Source organism: Nerophis ophidion, linkage group LG07 (assembly GCF_033978795.1).
Source record: "Nerophis ophidion isolate RoL-2023_Sa linkage group LG07, RoL_Noph_v1.0, whole genome shotgun sequence".
Classification (NCBI taxonomy): Eukaryota; Metazoa; Chordata; class Actinopteri; order Syngnathiformes; family Syngnathidae; genus Nerophis; species Nerophis ophidion.
The window spans coordinates 63183768-63208202 of NC_084617.1; the positions used below are offsets into that span (position 1 = coordinate 63183768).

At 37.6% G+C, this 24435-nt stretch overlaps 1 protein-coding gene and 1 long non-coding RNA gene across 3 annotated transcripts in view; one reads left to right on the forward strand and one right to left on the reverse strand.

Moving 5' to 3' along the window:
• Positions 1-23979, forward strand: part of syn1 (synapsin I) — a 31255-nt gene extending 7276 nt beyond the window's left edge. Inside the window, exons 4-14 of one of the 2 annotated variants that reach the window (XM_061906842.1) lie at positions 3613-3704; positions 6803-6959; positions 7044-7133; positions 7455-7517; positions 7609-7751; positions 7820-7894; positions 8408-8510; positions 8588-8728; positions 11182-11251; positions 12844-13279; positions 17925-23979. In XM_061906842.1, the coding sequence (XP_061762826.1) occupies positions 3613-3704; positions 6803-6959; positions 7044-7133; positions 7455-7517; positions 7609-7751; positions 7820-7894; positions 8408-8510; positions 8588-8728; positions 11182-11251; positions 12844-13279; positions 17925-18060 (1506 nt within the window). In that variant the 3' untranslated portion in view covers positions 18061-23979. The remainder of the gene's footprint in view (positions 1-3612; positions 3705-6802; positions 6960-7043; positions 7134-7454; positions 7518-7608; positions 7752-7819; positions 7895-8407; positions 8511-8587; positions 8729-11181; positions 11252-12843; positions 13280-17924) is intronic. The other variant, XM_061906843.1, reaches the window with a different exon arrangement.
• Positions 3564-13235, reverse strand: LOC133556688 (uncharacterized). Its single transcript, XR_009807568.1, has 3 exons — positions 12777-13235; positions 4746-4856; positions 3564-4688 (listed from the first exon to the last, which is right to left on the reverse strand). It is a non-coding gene; the product is annotated as an uncharacterized LOC133556688 (long non-coding RNA).
• Positions 23980-24435: the final 456 nt, after the last annotated feature.

Here is a 24435-nt window from a genome sequence, read left to right on the forward strand (position 1 = left end):
TCGGCAATGCTGCATTTTTTTATGCCAACAAAGCAAGTATGCCGGAAAGAAAGCACTCAAGTACAGTAAGACTCCACTTTTCAAAATGTGCTAGCTGGATGCTAATTTACATTGAATATGCCACATACTGTACATGTTACGGAAAACCATTAGCAATTTCAACACCTCCAAATTTGGTAATGAAAACTACAAGTAAGTAGCACGTTACAACCAAACAGTAATAAGTACAATATTTACAGTAGGAACAATTTGTAGGTCTCAACAAATGACCAGACTGTAGCATCCTACTTAATGGCAAAAACTACCTCCTGACTACGGTAACACACCGTAGTGATCTATACACTTCACCCATCTAACGTCTTGGAATTGCAACTGCATCCGAAGTCCACTATATAATACTTGCAAATGAGATTTAGAAGTTTGAGAAAACAAGGTATGACAATTTGACAGCACAGTTATCATTATCAGTTTATTGTTGAATGTTATTTATTCATATTTTGGTTATTTAACAATTATTAACACGCAAACACAGTCAAAGGTAGTGTGAGATGACGAAATGGTATCAGTATATATCGCGATAGACATGTAATTGATATCAATATACAATGTCTTTAATAAAACGTTCAATTAATATGTAATTTTTGGTTGGAAGAAACCAAAAAGAATGTAGCATGGTTGGTTGCATGAACAAAGACACTTGGGATCTTAGCAAAACAGCAAGAGATCAGTGAGCAACGGGAGGGACACGCGTAACAGTATCTACTATCACGTTTGGTTGTGCCATATTGCTGTTTCGCTGTTGATTCTCTGCATGTAGTGAGAAGAGAAAGCGAAGTAAATATGAGTGCTGCAAAAAACAAAGAAATTGTCGGTAATACAGGAAAAGTCACCCCGATAGTATTGGCCTATTTTTTTTTTTTTTTTTAAACTGACCGTAGTCCTTTGCCACGCTCAGCTTTTCTTTTCAACTCACGTCCATTCCCTATTCGAATGTACGGAAACAACAGGCAGGAAGTAAAGTGCAGGACTGTATAGCTAAAATAAATCGCAAAACACAAAAAATGTGATACTTTAAAATAATAATTTGGTCCAATAATATTACAATAATAATGACTGCACAACATAAATTCATTTACACACTTAAATAAGAATAACAAACCAAATGAAATGTTACACGGACCATGGAACTTCCTGGCAGTAAACCTGTAAAACATATTTTTAGGTTTCCTTACGTTTACAGTTTTACACGTTGCATTATTTTGTTGTTCTTTATTAGGCTTTTTTTTTTTTTTTACATATTCCTTATTTTTGCACCTTAATTAGATGGATTGATGGAATTTAAAGAGGTTAATATTAAGTGTTTATTGTGATTTTAGAATTGTGTTTAAATTGATTGTTTGTATGTTATCTATAGATGTGTTGACATTTCCTTTATTTCTGCCTTGATAGCTGAAGGGATTATAATCAGAGGAAGGTTACATTCTAAAACAAAATGTTGACATATATTTTTCTCCTCCTGGTCCATATTTTCCATAGGTCATGAATCAATAATTATCGATATGGACCAATATAAAAAACTTACATTGTGATACAGTTTTTAGCCACATCACCCAGTCATAGTCAAAGGTACCAAAATCGGTACAGTTTAGTACCGATATTGATTCCTAGTTACCAGGAATTGGTAGCGTAGTGTTTCAAGAGTGAAAAGTACGCATCCCTACCTACAAATAATCCTTGGAAATGAGCTTTTCTTGTGAATTCATTGTATGGTAACTCCTGATTGCGCTTATTTCACATTCAAGTACAGTAGTAACCAAAATTTACGAGCTCAATTGGTTTTATGAGTGAGCTCGTAACTTGAAACACTTTGACTTTAAATCAATGTCGCCCAATTGTCAGGCTTGGTCAAAAATGAGACTCAGACGCAGAGTAGGGAACGTGCTGGCAGGCTTTTATTTTGAAAATTTCTGTTCTCTTCCAGAGTCAGGAAAAATCAACATAGGATATAACCTGACTAGTCGGCGAAAAAAGGTTCCACAAAAAGGAATAACCGAAAATCACTCCGAAAGGAAGAAACAGAAAAAGGTTAACAAAAGGTGTCACTCAAAAAAATGAGGAAAAGGAAGAACTGTAAGAAAAAACTGAAAACTCACGACTTCGGCTGCAAAACTAAATAAGCAAAATCGCTCTGCTGAGGAGGACAAAAAGAAAACTCAAAATATCAACAAGGGAATTCAGGATCAAGCTTTTCAAACAAGAGAAGAGGCAAGGCTTGGACAGGATGCTAGAGAGGCACGAACAAATGTGACAATCTGGCACAGAACAAAGGGAGGTGTGGGATTATAAGACACATGAGGGTAATGGGGAACAGGTGTAAACAATCAGGGATCAGGGATGACGTCAAACTGATGACACAAAAGGAAGGGAAAGTGACCTGAAACGAGTGGAGTTACTTTTCAAACTAAAACATGCAATTCACTTGACAGAAAAAAAACAAGACAAGAGATCCCTAACCGCAGTGTGACACCAATAGAGTTGTATAAAATATTTTTTTGACCTCCCCGAAGCATCACAATTTTAACATGCAACATACCTTTTAGAAATATAAAGCAAACATAGATAAGATATATTGTTTGAAAACAGTACAATGTAATGTACTACAAACAACTGCAGTAGTTTTTTTTTAATTAAAGTAATATGATTATAATGTACAGCATTCACTTTGAAGAGCAGAATTCTTCTGTGTCTTTGTTGGGCTCCTTCTACAGCGTTTGACAATAGGAATTGTTATTGTTGTGTTTTTTGCACGCGGGTGGTGTCTTTGAGTGACCGACTGTAGGTCACAGTTGTGTAACTTGATAGATAAAAAGACACAATGAGCAGGTTTTTAGAGTCAGGAGACAGAATAGACTAAAACGGACAGTTTCTCTATATTTTTATAAATAAATGTCCGTCGGCTGGATGTTGTTTTATCTTCATGGCTGGCTGCTTTTGTATAGTGCGAACTGACGGCGCTGCGCTCAGGCTGCCCAGCGGGTCAGCTTTACAGTCAGCACACAGTCTCTGTGCTCTTTTTTGCACTTACTTTCTCCGTTCCAGTGGCTCAAGGCAGGATTGTGTCCACCTCTGTCTGTAGGCTGTTGCTGGTAAGTGGGATGTGAGTTTTGAGGCTGATCTCACATAGATCTTATTATCTTCTAGCGATGGGAGAGGTGTGTAACTCAAATGTATGCTCGTAACTTAAAGCATAACAACAACAACAAAAAATTTGTTTGTATCGCTAACGACTTGTAAATTGAGGTATTACTGTACTATTTCTGACATCATGGTGATGAAAGAGTTATTCAACATGTGTGATACACCTTCATGTCCATCTAAATGATCCCTCTGTCTCCGTCAGGCATTTTCTTTGTCTTCTCATTCTGTCCCTGACTCGAGTGTTTTTTTTCTGTCATTTCCCTTGTGGCCTCTCCTTCAAAGCCTGACAATTTATGACTGCACCTCCTTCTGTGTCAGTGATGCATAATTGGTAGTTTGTCACCATCAGCGTCACTATGCTTGTATATGAGTTGTTGTAGGGGCATAAATACTGTCAATGTGTTTTTTTTTTAGGCGGAATTTTCTGAAATCAACATGGTGGCTGACTCGTCAGGCACATACACAGTCAACATGGACACCATTAGGAATGGCCATAAGGTTACTAAGTAAGTGGACTATTCACTTGAGTGCTGTTGTCTCTCAAATTCCCAAAACATTTCATAATTTCGAATTGAGGTTGCAAACAGGGAGTATAATTGCAGTCCCAAATGGAGTACTTCCACATTTCTCGACAGATTCAAGCTGTTCATACATCAAAATTCAAAACTCATTGTGGCTATTTAGCGCTCCCTTTACTTTTAGTGCTGTCATGCTTCATGCTAACATAGCATATTTGCATGCTATTGGTTTGCACGTTACCATTATATCAAATTTTGTAGGTATAGAACAAAAAGTAATGCCTGTTAGCATGCCAAGTTGTAACATGCGACGGGTTAGCACGTTAGCAGCTTAGCCAATTTTGTAGGTATAAAAAAATTAAATTTATATTAATTCAAAGTTTAAAAAAGGGGATGGGAATATACTTCCTTCCTTCCAGTTACTTAGCGATAAGGAATGGATCTGAATTTAATTTAATGTGGGCTCTACCGAGGATGTCGTGGTTTGTGCAGCCCTTTGAGACACTTGTGATTTAGGGCTATATAAATAAACATTGATTGATTGATTGATTGAATTTCACTCTCTTTAATTGCAATTCTAATTCAACATCCTGTAGGTTCAATTCAATGCAATTCAAATCAGTACAATACAATTCAATTCAATTCAAAATTCTTCAAATGTCTTGAATTGATATACCAAATTCTGAGGTTTGCACAGGCCTGTTGCACACTTTGGACCTGATCCACCAAGATCCCAAATGATAAGTGCTACATAGCATGTGCAAATAGAAAACAAAATGCATGTGTGGAGGTTTCTCTCCTCGGGGCTCCTCGAACCACCAAGCACTGACGTGACAGTCCAGCTTCAGGGTTTACAACACTGTTTTATTTTGTAATAAAGTATTTTCGTTGTGCTTATCAGCAAGTGTTCGTTTCCGGCTGTCTCTCTCTCGCTCTCGCTCCAGTTCTCCCCTCCTCCTCTCCGGCTGTTGCCTTTTAACAGAGCGACAGGTGATTAGATAACCAGGCTCAGGTGGGCCATCTACGCACCTGTCGCTGATCTTGAAGCCGGTCCTGGCACACCCAGTTTCGCTGCAGGTCCGCAGGTCACGCCCCCCTCCACAGCATGTTTTATTGGTGGGTGTGTTGCGGGTGACTATACTAAAACAGCGTAAGCAGTTGATAATAAGTGCAAAAGTCATGCAGACATATTTGCGTCTATTCCCGGCTATGGAGACACTGATTTCCTCATCATTTACAGAATAATGCCCCAACCTGTGGTTGCTATGTTGCGGAATATGCGGCACATAACTATAATATGTACCATTTTTTTCTGGGTTTTTAGAAGATCTTGTTAGGGGATTGTGAATTTGAGAAGCCTTTTGAGGGACCATTGATTAAGGGCTATACACTACAAATATAATTTGATTGTGTGGCCCCAATGTGGCCTCCACATGATTTGTATATGCAGTTCCATAAAGTAAAACAAAGCAGGTTGACTGCATTCTGTTAATGAACAAGGAAATCACTACTACTACTACAAAATAAAATAAACATCACCACACCATATGTAAACACTTTGTGCAATGTACGTAACATGTAAGCAAATATGAGACAGCGCACATGTCAATTCCGGTCCTTTAATATATATATATATATATATATATATATATATATATATATATATATATATATATATATATATATGTATATGTATATGTATATATATATATATATGTATATGTATATATATATATATATATATATATATATATATATATATATATGTGTGTGTGTGTGTGTATATTTATATATTACATATAGCATACTATTTGCACACTATTGACTAGTGATGCACCGAAAATGTGGCCGCCAAAAAAATACTTTGCTCACCGAAAGCGGATGTTGTGATGGCGAATCCACTTCCGCTGGCGGGCTACGTCTCTCCCCTCGTACACGAATGCCGTATCTTGCCCAAAGATGATGCGAAATCCGCATCCATGACGCATTTCTGTTTATACTGAAGTCACACTTAAAAATCGGATTCGGACTACCTCCTGATGTGGCCGAAACCTTACGCGAAAAGATCATATTCAAAGTACTTTGGAGCTTTTACACTGGCAAAAAAATATCCTATCTGTGTCATTTGAGGGCAAAAAAATCTGATTTGGTGTGCAGTTAAAACAATGTGGACCATAATATTTAAACGCATATTCATGAAACATATACAAAATAAGCTTCTGCTCCTCTGGGAAGGAATCGCTCTTCAACATGTTGGAGTGTCATTGTAGGAATTTATGCAGCCATGTAGCACTCACCAATGATTGAGTAAAGTTAGCTATTTGGAATCTTTGGTTCAAAAGTTACCCTTAAAACTAACTTTTTATGCCTCCTAATTTATTTCCTGGATGAGTTGTGCATATAGAACCTGATCTACTTAAGGTTCGCAACTTTTAAAACACGTACAAACTCGATAGCGTATGCAAAGCTGATCCAATAAGTTTGGGCGCAAAGGATTGTGTCTCTTAAGTTATCAAAATAAGACGCACAATCAATTTATTTGAGTTGATGTATAGGCGTAATATATGATGATTATCACAAGGCCCACAATACTGGGAGGAGGAGGAGAAGCAAATATAATCACTTAGCACTAGCAGAGTGATCAATTAGGACTAAAATTGTTCTACAGCTGTTGTTTTGCGTCTTTTGCTCATCTAAAATGTACGTACAAACGGGCATTCACAATTCTATATCGCGCACAAGGTGGCGTGTGTTGCATATTGCACAACATAACAAAACAGCACATACTGGACCGTTGGAGCATTTGATGTCATAAATGTGTAGGGAGATAAGTGTCTCTTATAGACCAAGCTTGTACAGTACATGCAAACTCTTCATTTAAATAGGGCAGTCTGCACCAATTTTGCACATGTTGTAAATTGTACACACAGTCTCAGTAGATCATTCGTAACATGCACACCAGTAAAAGGTACAATTTTGTTGTTTGCACTGTTTAGCACGTGTTTTTTGGATCTTAGTAGATCAGGCCTATCGTGTATTTTCCCATCAGATGTCTAATAACGTTTTGTCCGTGTCTTGTGGCCCAGATCCTTTAAGCCGGACTTTGTGCTGATCAGACAGCACGCCTACAGCATGGACAAGAATGGAGATCACAGGAATTTAGTCATTGGCCTGCAGTATGCGGGACTGCCAAGTGTTAACTCTTTACACTCCGTCTACAATTTTTGTGACAAACCGTGGGTGGTAGGTGCTTTGATAGTGTCAACGTTTATTGGGCAATGGAACTGATGAAATACAGAACATGTCGATGACTTTGTTGTTTCGTAGTTTGCTCAGATGTCGAGACTACACAAGCAGCTGGGACCAGAGGAGTTCCCATTGATTGAGCAGGTTTATTATCCAAACCACAAGGAAATGGTAAGATTTGACATCCACTTGTCTTTTTACTTCACCCTCAAATAGCACGAGCAGAGATATGTTTGTGCCAAACAAACGTCGCCACAAATGACGTCCACTTCAATAATCCATCTCGTGTGCCACCTGGGACCAATCTCATTTTCTGGGCTGGGGCTTGTCATTTATCATATAGGAGGCTCAGTTTTGGGTTCATTCGAGTTTATGTCAAAACTGGGCTTTTCTGTGTTTTAAAATGATATTCCCTGCAGAAACACAATCTTGTATACTTCACTGATGCATCCTAAGAGATTAATATAATTAATTTGTTTAATTTATTTATAGATTACTTCCTCTCAGTTTCCTGTCGTGGTAAAAATGGGCCATGCTCACTCTGGAATGGGAAAGGTAGATCTGCATTACTCATTCTACTATGTGAGCACTTTACATTATAACACCAATCTATATTCATACTTTTTTTTTTTTTTTTTAACCTTAGGTCAAAGTGGACAATCAATACGACTTTCAAGATATTGCTAGTGTCGTGGCGCTGACCAAGACATACGCCACCTCTGAGCCCTTTATTGATGCCAAGTATGACGTGCGCATCCAGAAGATTGGAGATAATTATAAAGCTTATATGTAAGTCATCGTCAAGGTATGTTCTGTTGCATCAAAAGGCAAACAGTCACATTCTTTTATTATGTCAGGAGAACATCCATTTCTGGCAACTGGAAAACCAACACTGGCTCGTCCATGCTTGAGCAAGTGGCCATGTCTGACAAGTAAGTAATTTTATTTTTATTGAACTTATAAACTTTTCTAAGGTTCTTATTTTATTACTGTTACCATATTATTTATATCTTTTTTATTAGTTATTTTCTATTTTAGTTATTGCTATTTTTCTTACTATTTAATGTCTATTTGACTTGATTTCTTATTTCACATTTTATTTATCTTTTTATTTTTATACATGTAAAAACAGTATAGATACATTTTGAATTATTATGGGCGCTTGAGTGCCATGCCATGTCTTTTTATTGTCAACGGTTTATTGTGTGCGTGCATGCAAGTGTGTGTGTGTGTGTGTGTGTTTTGTTACGTTTTGTGTTGGTCTTAAACACCAGGATGCAGAGACGGCAGGTAAAAAAAGTAAGTAATGCAAGTAATGCAAAAGTAAAAATGCATTTAATAACAAAAATAGTGCAGCAGGAAAGTGCACATGAAGCAAATTACATGAGATTGTTTGTTATATAATAAACATTTCTTTCAGCACTAATAGTTGTGTTTAATTACAGGTACAGAATGTGGGTAGACACTTGTGCCAACATCTTTGGAGGTTTAGATATCTGTGCTGTCGAAGCTCTTCATGGTAAAGATGGCAAGGATTACATCATAGAGGTACTGCGAGGCAGCATTATCGATTCATGCACTTGTTTTGTGATCAGGTAAAGTATTGTCATGTTGTTGTTGTTAAGGTGGACGACTGTTCAATGCCACTCATCGGTGACCAGCAGGATGAGGATCGTGTCCAGATTGCTGAACTTGTAGTGTTGAAGATGAACCAGACTGTTACACATGCCTCCAGCTCCTCCACGAGCCGTACCACAGTGACACAGGTGCACGAGCAATCCGAGCGAAAATAGTACTAAGAGAAAAACACCATCTCACTAAAGTGGTGCACTGATTATGCAGGCACACAATGAAAAACATGTTGAAATACATTAAGATAATTGCATGAGTCATCAAATATTAATGTAATATATATATATATATATATATATATATATATATACATATATATATATATACTAAAAGGGTTTTGGACATTTAATTAGACATGCACATTTCATTTTATTTCCTTGTTTTATTTCTTTTATTTGGAACAGTGTCTCACACATCCTTGTACCTCATACATCTTTAACTGCTTATCGCCCACCACACGCCCTACGGGGATATGAGCTTGCTCCATTGAAGTTCTTCCGTATGGGTTATGTTGTTTAAGTGTCAGTGGAAAATGTGAACACTGCATTATAATTAGCTGTTGCCATGCTGGGAAACATGCTGCCTATATAGGGCAAAGATAGTCCCATTTAATCTGCTATCCGCAGCTATTAATAGCATTTAAAGGTTATGATCTACTAAAGGGTGGTTTGTATTAAAACAAGTTTCAACTTTATTGCAGATCTACTAAGCTTATGCGCCGAATATTGCGCCTCCTAATTGAGCAAAATAGGGAGAGCAATCTGTCTTCATCTACAGTATATGTAGAATACATGTTGATAATCAGTACATTCACAATAATAAGACAAGGAGATGCCATTATAATCATTTAACACTCACAATTTGATTTATCAAGACTAAAACAGTTCTGTGTCTATATTTAGCACGTCTGGAATGTCACACACAAATGGCTGTGAGAATTTGAGAAAGGAAGTGATTGCGCTACAAAGACAAACAATGGACAGAGGAAATATTCCACCTGTCAGCATATTTAGACCCGCAGAAAAAAATAAATAGACATTGTCTATTCAGCAACATGATTTTATAAATCTATAACTGCTGGATGACAAGTAGATTCTGTTGCAGAGTTTCCCCTTAATATAATTGAATAGGGAGCTCCGCCACAGCATTTTTATTACTGCCACACCTTGAAAATAAGGGCCTTTTTTGTACTTAAAAATGAATTTAAGTAAAATATTATATTGTAGCCCCCAGAAGAAATCACGCAAAGTCAGACGCTATTTTTACATTTTATCGCCAATCTTATGATAACTAACAACGGCACAATTACAACAGGTTTTACCTCCCATGAAAACACTTTCGTCTCCTTGAATCTTCGCTTCCCCACCGGACACACAACAACACTTCCTCATTCTCCATCAATCACCTTTCAGGCACGGACTGTGTGTTTGTAAATATGGGAAAAGAATAGCTGGTTGTTACAATATGAATTGATATATATATATATATATGTATATATATATATATATATATATATATATATATATATATATATATATATATATATATATATATATATATATATATATATATATATAGCCTATTATTTGCGCACTATAGACGAGTGAAAACTTTACCACCAGAAAAATACTTTGATCACCGAAAACCATGCTACCAAAATGCATGCAATTGTCTGTAGTGTTGTCAGCATGTCTGTGATGTGGATGAGATTTTTATATACATTTCAGGTATACCCGCACTGGCAGCCATCTTTTAAATGTGCAAATATTAAGAGGACAGTGGCGGCTTTTAAAAAGAGAAAGTCCAACTAGAGCAACAGCGTGAAGCAGGCGTGACATCATGCTCACTTCAGCATTTTTAGTCAGGGGCATCAACGGACAGAAGTAGAATCTTTAATCATGAGTAAATTTTACAATAACACCAGAAGAAGATGCTACATTTACTACTAGTTATTTTTTATATAAAGAAAAAAGTCAATAAAAGTCTGTAAACACTTGAAAAAAATCTCAGCAAAGTACCTTGTACAAAAAGTAGCAACGATTGAAACAATTGCAAAACAATAAAAAATATATGTTAATACTAATTAATAAAAACACATTTGTTTTTCATGTATGTGTACATTTTTTGAGCCTTTTTAAAGAAAATCGTACTGTAGCAAATTACTCAATAACGTCATTGTGGCCAAGCCCATAACCACACCTCCACCGTCACAGGTAACTTAGCAGTTTAGGTGAAACCCTGTGTTGTCTAAATTGCTCTTCAGTATAACCTGAACAAGGTGGTACCGTGGTACATATTTGTATGCTGCATGTCAACAACGTGACAAAATCCCACTTTTTGGAACATATTATGCTCTAAATGTGAAGGGAAATGATTGTCTCCATGGTGATAGCTGGTTTAAATGTAAAAAAACTTGATTAAATAGGTTGTCTGCACCACTTTGGCCCTTGTTATCAATAGCACTAATAGTACTAATAGTACGTACAATTATATATTATGCACACACTGCAGTATTTTTATAGTATATCTGGATGTTAGTAGATCATGCCATTATTGTTTATGAATTTCTGTTTCAATGTTTGTTTAGAAACCAGTATCTCCTCAGCCTGTCTCCCAACCGAGAGTTCCACAGTCTCAGCAGCGGCCCCCGACTCAAGGTACAAAAAAAAAAGGAACAATATTCTTCTTTTTCCTTTCTTTTAAAGACTTAAGTTATTTTGCATCATGAATGTTTGCATCACACAGTAACTAAAAGTCCTATATTTTATATAGCGACCACATTTTGGCAAAACAAGTGCGACTTGTCCAGGGTGTACCCTGGGATAGGCTCCAGTAGGGACCAGCAGTAGAAAATGGATGAATAGATGGAAGTCCTGTGATGTAGTAGGCCAACATGAAAGTGTTATAGACATTTGATGTTGACTTTCAAAATAAAACCATGCATGGTCATTAGTCATTTTAGGATAAGGACATTGAAAAATGGGACTGTTATAATGAACTGTTTAATTTGGAAAAATACCCCCAAGATGTCGCCCAAGAAGTGTAATGGCACTTTATTGTGGCATTTTGGGGCGGCGTGGGTCAGGTGGCAGAGCGGCCGTGCCAGCAACTTGAGAGTTGCTGGCACAATATATATATATATATATATATATATATATATATATATATATATATATATATATATATATATATATACCCAGGTCTGCTCTATCTTTTTAAAAAAATAACATGGCTCTGCGATGAGGTGGCGACTTGTCTAGGGTGTACCCTGCCTTCTGCCTGATTGTAGCTGAGATAGGCGCCAGCGCCCCCCGCAACCCCAAAAGGGAATAAGCGGTAGAAAATGGATGGATGGATGAACATTGATACGACTGATACGACAGATATAAATAAATAAATAAATAAAAAAAATAATATATATATATATATATATATATATATATATATATATATATATATATATATATATATATATACATATATACTGACTGTTGTCAGTCGTTTGCAGTATGTTTTTTCTACACTAAGGATGTCACCCAGGAAGTCATATTTATGGTATTTGGGTATGGCCTTTCAAAATAAAAGCCATCAAAACTGTTTTTCTAATTTATTTCGATTTTGATTTAATCTGATTGACTGATACACGTGATACAAATGTATAGACAGGATATTAAACATTTCAAAATCCGATGTAAATGTCAGTTAACAGGAAGTACGATTAAAATTGAGTGTGGAATTTCAATGTAAAACAGCTACTCAAATGTGATTGTTGCATTTTTGCTTGGCCTTTTCAAAAAAAAAAATAACTTTCAGCATCTAATTGTTGAATTTCAAAATAAAAGCCTCCCCTGATGGAGTTGGTTGACAAATATTTAGTCTTTTTAATACTCATATTATTCCTTTGGCGTCCACTGGTAGCAGTATAACAGTGACTATATAAGCACAGGTGTAGGAGTCTTGCAATCTACCGTAGTACTGGTAAATGTTCAGGGTGGATATTATTCAGTGAGTCGTCTCACTTTTTCTTTAGTAGGTCTAAGTTGTCATGGCTATTTGTGGAATGTTTCATGTTCTGCAATGAAACCGGAACATGATTTGCCTTTTAAGTCTAAAAGTGTCAGCTACTGCAGGCCTGAGAACTCTCACATTGTGTAATCATGTTGTTTTTGGTGCGCAACCCACCTTTTTCTCATTTCAAATTGCAGTCAAGTAGTCAAACGCGGTGTGATTGCTCTTTTTTTTTCCTCAGGTGCTCCTCAGCAAGGTTCCCCTTCTCAGCAGCGTCCCCCGTCTCAGGGCCAACCCCCCGCACAGGCTCAGCAAACTGCAGCTGATCCAAATTCCCAGGTTAAGGGCAGCCAAGGGGCTCCTCAGCGAAACCAGGGAGGCTCCCCTCAAGCTCAGAGGCAGCAGTCTGTCACTCAGCAGCAACAAAGACCTCCTCCAGGGGGGGGCGGTCAGAAACCTCAGCAACAGAGACCCGCTCAGCCACCCAGACAGCAGTCACAAAGCGGGCAGCAGAGGCCTCCTGGCCAGCAGGCTCGCTCTGGGGGGGCTACCACCCAGCAGCCACGACCTGCAAGCCAGGGAGTTCCAGGAGGACGCCCCCCACTGCAACAAAAGCCACAGCCCCCACAAAAACCCAGCCAGGACAACTCGGCCGTGGGCGGTTCCCCACAACTGAAGTAAGTAAAAATAGTCAGGACGTAACAATACACTTTATTAGGAGTGTATTTAGGGCAGGGTAAAGCACTTTTACAGTATTACATCAATCATTTGGGCCACTTATTTTTCACACAGTGAACTTTTTTTCTTTTTTTTTTTGCAATGACATGCGCTTTTAATATTTTACATTTTCATAATCCACTATAATTTGTATGATTTACCAATGCTTGTTTGCTTGATCTCAGAATGATTGTGACACACAATAATCAACTTCTTCATGTTGGTGAAGCGTTGGAGAGGGAGGAGGGGAAGAGAGGCATGTGCTACGAGCTCCTTCTTGAATCGGATATAGTTTCTCACCTTTTTCATCAAAGTACTGGCATATCAAAGTTTCTTTGGCCCACTTGTAGTCAACAAAAAAAAACACTATGACTGAGTCATCAATACGAAAAGTGGGGCGTACAAAACCAAAAGGTAACAATACAACCTACCGTAACTGTCCGAATTCGGTATTGGATATTGGTCAAATACTCAAAAAAACAGACAGGATGATATCTGCTTGTATATAAAATCTTTGATCTAAGCAGTCCAGGTGCGTGTTTACTTGTGTAAAGCTGGACAACCATCGAGCATCTAAATCAGGGGTGTCAAACTAATTTTAGATCGGGAGCCACATGGAGAAAAATGTACTCTCAAGTGGACCGGACTGGTAAAATCACAGCATAATAACTTAAAAATAAAGAAAAGATTAGATTGTTTTTTTTTTGTTTAAAAAGTACTTTCTGAAAATGTACAAATCATAATGTTGTTGTTTTTTTTTACACTTACATGTTGTTCATCAGTCAACTCATTGGTGTGAATTTTGATGATGATGATGGATTAGATTTATATCGCGCTTTTCAATTGTTAGATACTCAAAGCGCTCACAGTGAAGTGGAAACCCATCATTCATTCACACCTGGTGGTGGTAAGCTACATCAGTAGCCACAGCTGCCCTGGGGTAGACTGACGGAAGTGTGGCTGCCAGTTTGCGCTTACGGCCCCTCCGACCACCACCTATCATTCATTCATCTTTCATTCACCAGTGTGAGCGGCACCGGGGGCAAAGGGTGAAGTGTCCTGCCCAAGGACACAACGGCAGCGAATTGGATGTCAATAGGTGGGAAGCGAACCTGCAACCCTCAGGTTTCTGGCACGGCCGCTCTACCCACTACGCCATGCCGCCCCTAATCTTTTCAATCTATCAAGATAAAAAAACTAATATCAAAATCAAATTACAGGATGTTATTTACTGTATGTAGTTTGCTCATTTTCCTTGACTGGTGCACTAACACCGTAGGGTTTTATTTTGTTTACATATGTAGCATAATCGACAAAGATACAAAGAATTGTTATTGCGACATCTAGTGGACACATGTAGAACAACAGTTTCTTTAATTCAGAAATTTCAGCTCATTTTTATACTTGGCAAACTCATCCCGCGGGCCGGATGAAACCTGTTTGCGGGCCTGATTCGGCCCACGGGCCGTATGTTTGACACCCTTGTATTTAGGCAAGTCGTCTTCAAAAAGATAAACGTGGTGTAGGCTGTAGGCTACCAAGAGCAAGCAGCTACACAACAGCTCAGCGCACAATTGCACCCAAGCTGGACATACGTAATAAGTGTCCTACATTGAACAATATTGCAGACTAAACAAAAGATATGTCAATATAAACAACAATCAAATGATTACATCAGCATATGATTTACACACCCAACATCTCTAAGGTAGAAGCATACTAGAAAGTGACGAACACATCCGCATTATTTAACTTACATGTGCTTAATTTTAAGGGGTCATAATCAGATTTTTTTCTACATTTAAAAGACTTCCTTGTAGTCTACAGAACATGTCATGTTGGTTCTTTCGTCCAATTTTTTTCATATGTATTCCGGGAATAAGTGGTAGGAAAGGGATGGATGGATGGATGTTGTTTTACAGACCATCTTCAAGCCTCTTTAGAATGCGCAGTTTTGTGGGCGATCTTAAATTAAATGCCTTAAATTCTCGTGGCGAAGCCCCTTTTGACTGTGTCTCCACCCCGTTAGCCATATTGTTGTTTTTAGTGCTTCCATGGCAGATATGTTAGAACTATACACCACATTTTATTAATAATGGCAACAGCGCATGTACGAGGCAGTCTGCCCCACAACAGGAAGATAGAGAAAAATAAGGAACTTATTGACGACAACTTTGGACTGCAATTGAATAAAAACGGCAGACTTGTTCAAAGCTCTCTGAGCAAACTTCTACCATATATGGCGATATCCGCTGATGTAACTTAGGCAAAATACGTCACTAATGTCTCAAATTCCAAACAACTCGTTTGGAATAAGTTTGGAAGAAGGCACAATTATTTTATAAATATCTCTGCCATGCCTTTTTGGTTGGACTTCAGAATTTCAGCACTTATAGGAATCTCAAATACACAAAAACAGGTACCAACAAGTAAAAGTTAGTTATGTATAATAAAGACCTTTTTAACAGCTGAATGTCCTCCAATAAGCACACCATTTTTGGTCTTTTCTTGTATTTTAGTGAAGTCGTTTACAAAAGGTAAACATGGTAGGCTATAGGCAACTAGGAGCTAGCAGCTACACAACAGTAAAGCGCACAATAGCACAGAGGCTAGACATATGTAATACGTATAGTTGCAGATTACTGACACATACAGTCTTATTAGAGTATTATAAAGTATTCAGTAACAAACGTGTTCACATCCTTTAACTTACTGCCTCACGTGCTAATTTAATTAATTATTGTGACCAACAGGTGTCACCAAAGAACAAATAAACACTTTTTTGATTGATTGATTGATTGATTGATACTTTTGTTAGTAGATTGCACAGTACAGTACATATTCCGTACAATTGACCACTAAATGGTAACACCCGAATAAGTTTTTCAACTTGTTTATGTCGGGGTCCAAGTTAATCAATTAATCTTCAAAAGCATTAGTCTGCCATAAGGTTAGAGTTTTTCATACCTACCATGGTTTTTTTTTCAGTGGATCTAACTTTTTCTAACATCTACAATACAAAATAATGAAAGTATGTTTGGTGTTGACCATATATCAATATTTTGGTACCGATACCAAAATGTATTGCGATACTTTTCGGTACTCTTCTAAATAAAGAGGATCACAAAAATTGCATTATTGGCTTTATTTTATCAAAAAAATCTCAAGGTACATTAAACATATGTTTATTATTCCAAGTGTGTCCTTAAATAAAATAGTGTACATACAAGACAACTTGTCTTTTATTAGTAAGTAAGCAAACAAATGCTCCTAATTTAGCTGCTGACATATGCAGTAACATATTGTGTCATTTTCCATTCTATTTATTTGTCAATATTATTAAGGACAAGTGGTAGAAAATGAATGATTAATCTACTTGTTCATTTACTGTTATATCTGCTTACTTGCGCTTTTAACAAGTTCTATCTACACTTCTGTTAAAATGTAATAATCACTTATTCTTCTGTTGTTTGGATGCTTTACATTCGTTTTGGTTGAAACCAAAAATTTGGGTGTCAATCAAATACTAAGTCGTTACAGTATCATACAATGGTCATATTCAAAGTCCTCATGTGTCCAGAGACATATTTCCCGAGGTTATAAACATAATATAAATAATTAAAAAAAACAGAAAATAGATAGATGGAATAAAGATTTTGTGATGCCAAAAAATATTGATATAATCATAGTAGTATCGACTAAATACGCCCCTGTACTTGGTATCATTATAGTGGATGTCAGGTGTAGATCCACCAATGGTGTTTGTTTACATTGTGACACCGGTGAGCTACGGTGTGTAGTGAAGCATGTTTAGCTATTCCTCATCTTGCAGGGATGATACTTGTAAGAAACGTACTTTATTTGTCGCCATTGAGACGAGGATTAGTGATTTAGAAGTAGCTAAAACACTGCCGACCGGGGCTGGACTTTAGCCGCTTGCTAGCTAGCCACGTCTTAAAGCCCCTCTTCCGGTCAGGGTTTCAGTGTTACAACTTAACCTCTATCATTAGTTTTGGAGCCAAAATGCATCCGTTCTCCCTTTTCTGTCTACACACTGTGTCTGCCTGTAAGTACTCTGTGATTGTGTGCTGCCGAACATGCTCGCCTGCTTGTAAATCAGCAATGACACAATGTGACGACGACAGGGGTGGGGGACCGGTACATTTCAGAGTCGGTATAGTACCAAATATGATTCATTGGTATCGCGGTACTACACTAATACCAGTTTACCGTACAACACTAGTCCTGATATCATACCGGATTGATATCAGCATTGGCCAATACTCAGGGAAGTGAAAATGTATCGGGACACCCCTACTAGTAAGCAAAGAGATAATATTTCTGTGAAAAGCAAACTAAGGGATGTTTTGTATCAGTAAGCAACATGAGTATGAGTATGTTCCACACTTCACAAAAGTCATCCATTATTCGAATCACTTCCGAGCATCCCCTGAAATGATTCGGTGCTAGTAACTGCACTTCTTCATCTTGGTGTCAAACCTGTCCTCTTTCCTCAACGTCTCTCCTCCTCTTCATTCCATGGGTATGCTGCATGACTTTAATAGTCTCCTCCTCTCCTCTATCGCCATCTCCTCTTTTTTATAGCAAGTCCCAGTCTCTTACCAATACCTTCAACATTCCAGAAACCCCAACGCCGCCGGTCAGCCTTAGCCAGGACGAGGTGAAGGCCGACACCGTACGCAATCTACGCAAATCTTTCGCCAGTCTCTTCTCGGACTGAGACGCCGACATCATCTTTGCTTACCCCCGGATCGGTCCTACAGATGACCTTGAACTCCACTCTCCCGTTTAACAGGAGCCAACGCAAGGTTACGATATCCACACAGCCACATATTCCAAACTGTTTGAAAACTGAAACATTCCTTCCCTGGCCACAATCTTCTGCTATCACACACACCCACACACAGACCTGTATATGCATGAGCACACACAAATAAGAAAGACTTCCGTAAAGTCATACTTGCCAACCCTCCCAATTTTCCCGGGAGACTCCCGAATTTCAGTGCCCCTCCCGAAAATCTCCCGGGGCAACCATTCTGCCGAATTTCTCTCGATTTCCACCAGGACAACAATATTTGGGGCGTGCCTTAAAGGCACTGCCTTTAGCGTCCTCTCTCACCTGAAACCTTCACCCCTTAACAGCAGCATGCTGTCCAGGCGCCCGCTTTTCCTCCATATAATGTAGCGTTGGACGGGTTTAACAATGGTCTTTACTCGAAGATGTCAAGAAATGCTGACACGTTGTATGATCTTTTAACTGGTTTAATGATAACGTTAAATTCAAGCACACACACACACACACACACACACACACACACAAGTGAATGCAATGCATACTTGGTCAACAGCCATACATGTCACAATGAGGGGGGTCGTATAAACAACTTTAACACTGTTACAAATATGCGCCACACTGTGAACCCACACCAAACAAAAATGACAAAACACATTTCGGGAGAACATCCGCATCGTAACGTAAACACAACAGAACAAATACCCAGATTCCAGAAAACACAGAGTGAGATGTTCTACCTCTTGTGCAAAACACAATTGCATAAAAAGACTTGACACATTGAAATGACTAGTAAAACATTTAAAAACACAACAAGCAACTTCTAAAACGTTAAAAATGACTCTAAAACACATACAAAGACTCCTAAGAGATGTACAGTGACATCTAAAACATGAATTACTCCTAAAACACATAACAAGACTCCTAAAACACATAATAAGACTCCTAAAACACATAAAAAGACTCCTAAAATACGTAAAAAGACTCTTAAAACAAATAAAAAACACAGAATGAGGTGTTTGCATCCTTTTCGAGCACATACACTTGGTGGCTTTGTAGGTGAACAGTGAACGTGAATGGAAGACCTGAAGGATAAAAGAACATAAAATGACATAACACTTTAAAATGACTAGTAAAACATTTAAAACACAACAAACAACTTATAAAACATTAAAAATGACTCTAAAACACATAAAATGACTCCTAAGAGATGCACAGTGACATCATAAACATCAATTACTTCTAAAACATGTAACAAGATTCCTAAAACACATAAGACTCCTAAAACACCTAAAAAGACTACTAAAACACGTAAAAAGACTCTTAAAACACGTAAGAAGACTCCTAAAATACGTAAAAAGACTCTTAAAACAAATAAAAAACACAGAATGAGGTGTTTGCATCCTTTTCGAGCACATACACTTGGTGGCTTTGTAGGTGAACAGTGAACGTGAATGGAAGACCTGAAGGATAAAAGAACATAAAATGACTTAACACTTTAAAATGACTAGTAAAACATTTAAAACACAACAAACAACTTCTAAAACATTAAAAATGACTGTAAAACACATAAAATGACTCCTAAGAGATGCACAGTGACATCTAAAACATAAATTACTCCTAAAACACGTAACAAGACTCCTAAAACACGTAAAAAGACTCTTAATACACGTAAAAAGACTCTTAAAACACGTAAAAAGACTCTTAAAACAAAAAACACAGAATAAGGTGTTTGCATCCTTTGCGAGCACATACACTTGGTGGCCTTGTAGGTGAACAGTGAACGTGAATGGAAGACCTGAAGGACAAAAGCCCCCCTTGCAGCACTAACTCTTCCGGGACGCTACAATAACATCCACGGCTTTTGTAGCTCAGTGCACAACTGCACACAAAACAAGAAGGAGACGAAGCAGAAGAACGAAGAAGAGACATGGTGACGACGAAAAAGAAGAAGAAATACGCTTGCATGTTCCAAAATGACTGTAAAAAAATAATTTAATTTCATCCAGGACAGCTCGAAGGGGAAGGGGTATGCTGACTTCACCTCAACCCCGCCCCCGCAACTATGCCCCCCCAACTCACCTCACCCCACCCCCAATCTCCCGAATTGGGAGGTCTCAAGGTTGGCAAGTATGCGTAAAGTAAGTGTGATTATTGGGTGTGGCGTACCAACCAAAAAAGGTGAAAGGCTTACACAATTGCACACATACAGTAAGTACAGTACAGTACAGTAGGATGTCCAGTGTTTGAGCTGTTGGGCGCTCATGGTGATGTCGTAGCTGCATGTCAACAAGGGGGCAATGGTTGCATTCTCCAACCCCCCAGCACATTGGTGCTTGTAACCGTGTTGTCGCCTGTAGTTCAATTAGCGTAGGTAACAGCTTTGTAGGTGTTGTGTGTTGCCACCACCTCTTTTTTCCTCCAGTTTGGGCCTGATCTACTAACAAATACCATGCGCAAAAAACAGTGTTTGCAAACTAAGGATGTCCGATAATATCGGACTGACGATATTATCGGCCGATAAATGCATTAAAATGTAATATCAGAATTTATCGGTATCAGTTTCAAAGTTATCGGTTTCAAAAAGTAAAATGTATGACTTTTTAAAACGCCGCTGTGTACACAGACGTACGGAGCAGTCCAGAGCGCCAATACACCTTAAAGGTACTTCGTTTGCGTGCCGGGCCAGTCAAATGATATAAATGGCTTTTCACTCTCACACACACACACACACACATACACACAAGTGAATCCCACGCATACTTGATCAACAGCCATACAGGTCACACTGAGGATGGCCGTGTAAACAATTTTAACACTGTTACAAATATGCGCCACCCTGTGAACCCACACCAAACAAGAATGACAAACACATTCTGGGAGAACTTCTGCACCGTAACACAACATAAACACAACAGAACAAATACCCAGAAACCCTTGCAGCACTAACTTCAATATACACCCCCCTCGACTCCCTACCTCCCCCCACCTCAAACTCCTCATGCTCTCTCAGGGAGAGCATGTCCCAAATTCCAAGCTGCATGTTAAAAAAATCAATAATAAACATAGCAGCACCATGTTGGCACTTTTTTCCATAACTTGAGTTGATTTATTTTGGAAAACCTTTTTACATTGTTTAATGCATCCAGCGGGGCATCACAACAAAATTAGGCATAATAATGTGTTAAATCCATGACTGTATATATCGTTATCGTTTGATATCGGAATCGGTAATTAAGAGTTGGACAATATCGGAATATCGGATATCGGTAAACCATAACATAGAGTGTACTATTAGAGGGCGTGTTGCGTGTGATCTACTAAGACTGTGTACAATTGATAACCGGTGCAGACCGCCTTATTTAAAGAAGGATTTTGAGTGTACTATGTAGCTTTCACCATGGAGACACTCATTTACTGCACATTCATGTTATCATGCTCCTACCTGTGGCGTTTTTCTATGTTTTCAAACATGCAGCAGACATTTATTTACCACTTTTTCTGCGCATTTTAGAAGCAGTCCTGCAGTGCATCTAGGAAAGAATCCACTTTTTTGTGCGCTAAAGGTACGCCGTGGAAGACGCTGGCGCAAAACTGCGAGCGTTTGCTAGAATATTCCAGAAGCAAGAAAATGTAGACGGACTATAAGCTGCTACTTTTTCACCAAGCTGTGACGGTGCGGCTAATATATGGATTTTTCTTCACTAATGGCCATAATGTTTGGTTAAATGTACTTCCTGTTTTGTGCCTTGAACCGGAAGTATAACAGCGTCCATTGCATTTTTGCTCGAAAGAATTCTTCCTTCATCACTCCAAGCAAAGTTTGTAAGTTTTACAATATAAAGAAAACAATTCTTACTTACTAAACTGTCCCACGTGTGACGTCTGTAGGAGTGTTTTCATGCATATCTGTGCTAGCTAGCGTCATTAGCATTAGGGAATGTGCTAACACGTTTACAAGTGTTAGTACTGTTTACTTACAATGTCATTCTATTTGCATTGTTTTAGTTTCGTAAATTCACCAAAACCTTACCGTGGAGTTAATGAGTCTGTTTAACCAATTGGAGAGCGAGCTTCCAGAAACAAACTGAAAACAATTAAGGTATGTAATTAAACATTTACAAAACCTTTCGTCCCAGTATCTTTGGTGTATAGTCCAGTGCAGCTAATAATTTTGGATATATTTATTTATTGAAAAAGTTGGTGGGTGTGCGCTCTATAGCCCGGAAAATAAGGTTTATGTATAAAGTTTTTTTTTTCAAAAAGGCCAGCAGACACCAAAACGCATACATTTTATTCAGTTTAATCAGCCCCTTAAGTCATCCAGTAGCAATATAAAAGTATATTGCTGAATAGGCAATATGTTTTAAATTCTCATGTTTGACTTACTGTACGTAGGGCGGACCCCCTCCTTTCTCACTACTACATAAATAAAGATGCAAAACAGTGGCCGCAAAACAGTTTTAGTCTTGATTAATCGAATATATAAATACTTATATTTCCTTTCTCTCCTCTCTGTGTTGCAGGCGTTCTGATAATCAGCATTTATTCCGCATGTTCATGAAGACAAACATGCTAAATTGATCCTTATTTTGCACATTTTGCACACCTGTTTGGTAAATCACCTTGTTTGCACCTGTTTTAATACACGCAAACATTTAGTAGATCAGGCCCTTTGTTTTCTGTGCACAAAAAGCTCAAAAAAAAAAAAAAAAAACGTCCAATCAAATGGAGCTGTCTCAGGGATGTCCAGTTGATTGCGATGTTTGTTTTTGTGCGTCTTCCATTCCAGTTTTATGTGATTGTTTAACAACTAGGGGGGGTAAGCATGCATTCAAATGAGGTGGAGTTTTCTTTTCCTTACTGAAGATGCATTTGCACAACGAGTTTACTGCAAAATTATACTTGAATTCAGTGGCACTTACTAATAAAGTCTATATTTTCAGGTTTTAGCCGGACAGAGAAACGACTTAGCTAAGAAAAAAATGCAGCTGCAGTCCACGTATATCAGGGGTCACCAACGCGGTCCCCGCGGGCACCAGGTCGCCCGTGAGGACCAGATGAGTCGCCCGCTGGCCTGTTCTAAAAATAGCTCAAATAGCAGCACTTACCAGTGAGCTGCCTCTATTTTTTAAACTGAATTTATTTACTAGCAAGATGGTCTCGCTTTGCTCGACATTTTTAATTCTAAGAGAGACAAAACTCAAATAGAATTTGAAAATCTTAAAAAATATTTTAAAGACTTGGTCTTCACTTGTTTAAATAAATTCATTTATTTTTTTACTTTGCTTCTTATAACTTTTAGAAAGACTATTTTAGAGAAAAAAATACAACCTTAAAAATGATTTTACGATTTTTAAACACATTTTACCTTTTTACCTTTTAAATTCCTTGCTCTTCTTTCCTGATAATTTAAATCAATGTTCAAGTATTTTTTTTTTTAATTGTAAAGAATAATAAATACATTTTAATTTAATTCTTCATTTTAGCTTCTGTTTTTTCGACGAAAAATTTTTGTGGAATATTTCTTCAAACTTATTATGATTAAAATTCAAAAAAAAATTCTGGCAAGTCTAAAAAATCTGTGGAATCAAATTTAAATCTTATTTCAAAGTATTTTGAATTTCTTTTAAAATTTTTGTTCTGGAAAATCTAGAAGAAATAATGATTTGTCTTTGTTAGAAATAAAGCTTGGTCCAATTCATTATATATTATAACAAAGTGCAGATTGGATTTTAACCTAATTAAAACATGTCATCAACATTTTGAAATGAATCTTAATCAGGAAAAATTAGTAATGATGTTCCATAAATTATTTTTTTTATTTTTTCAAATAGATTCAAATTAGCTAGTTTTTCTCTTCATTTGTTCGGTTGAGTTTTGAATTTTAAAGAGTCGAAATTAAAGATAAACTATGTTTCAAAATTTAATATTCATTTTTTTCCTGTTTTCTCTTCTTTTAAACCGTTAAATTAAGTGTTTTTTTCATCATTTATTCTCGACAAAAAACCTTCCGTAAAAGGAAAAAAAAATGTACGACGGAATGACAGACAGAAATAACCATTTTTTTATATATATAGATTTATTTATTAAAGGTAAATTGAGCTAATTGGCTATTTCTGGCAATTTATTTAACTGTGTATCAAACTGGTAGCCCTTCGCATTAATCAGTACCCAAGAAGTAGCTCTTGGTTTCAAAAAGGTTGGTGACCCCTGACGTAAATATTCAGTTAACATGTCCGCTTACTTTAAAAAAAAAAAAAAAAGCAATATCGCGTAGGAATAAATTCAGATTATGCATTT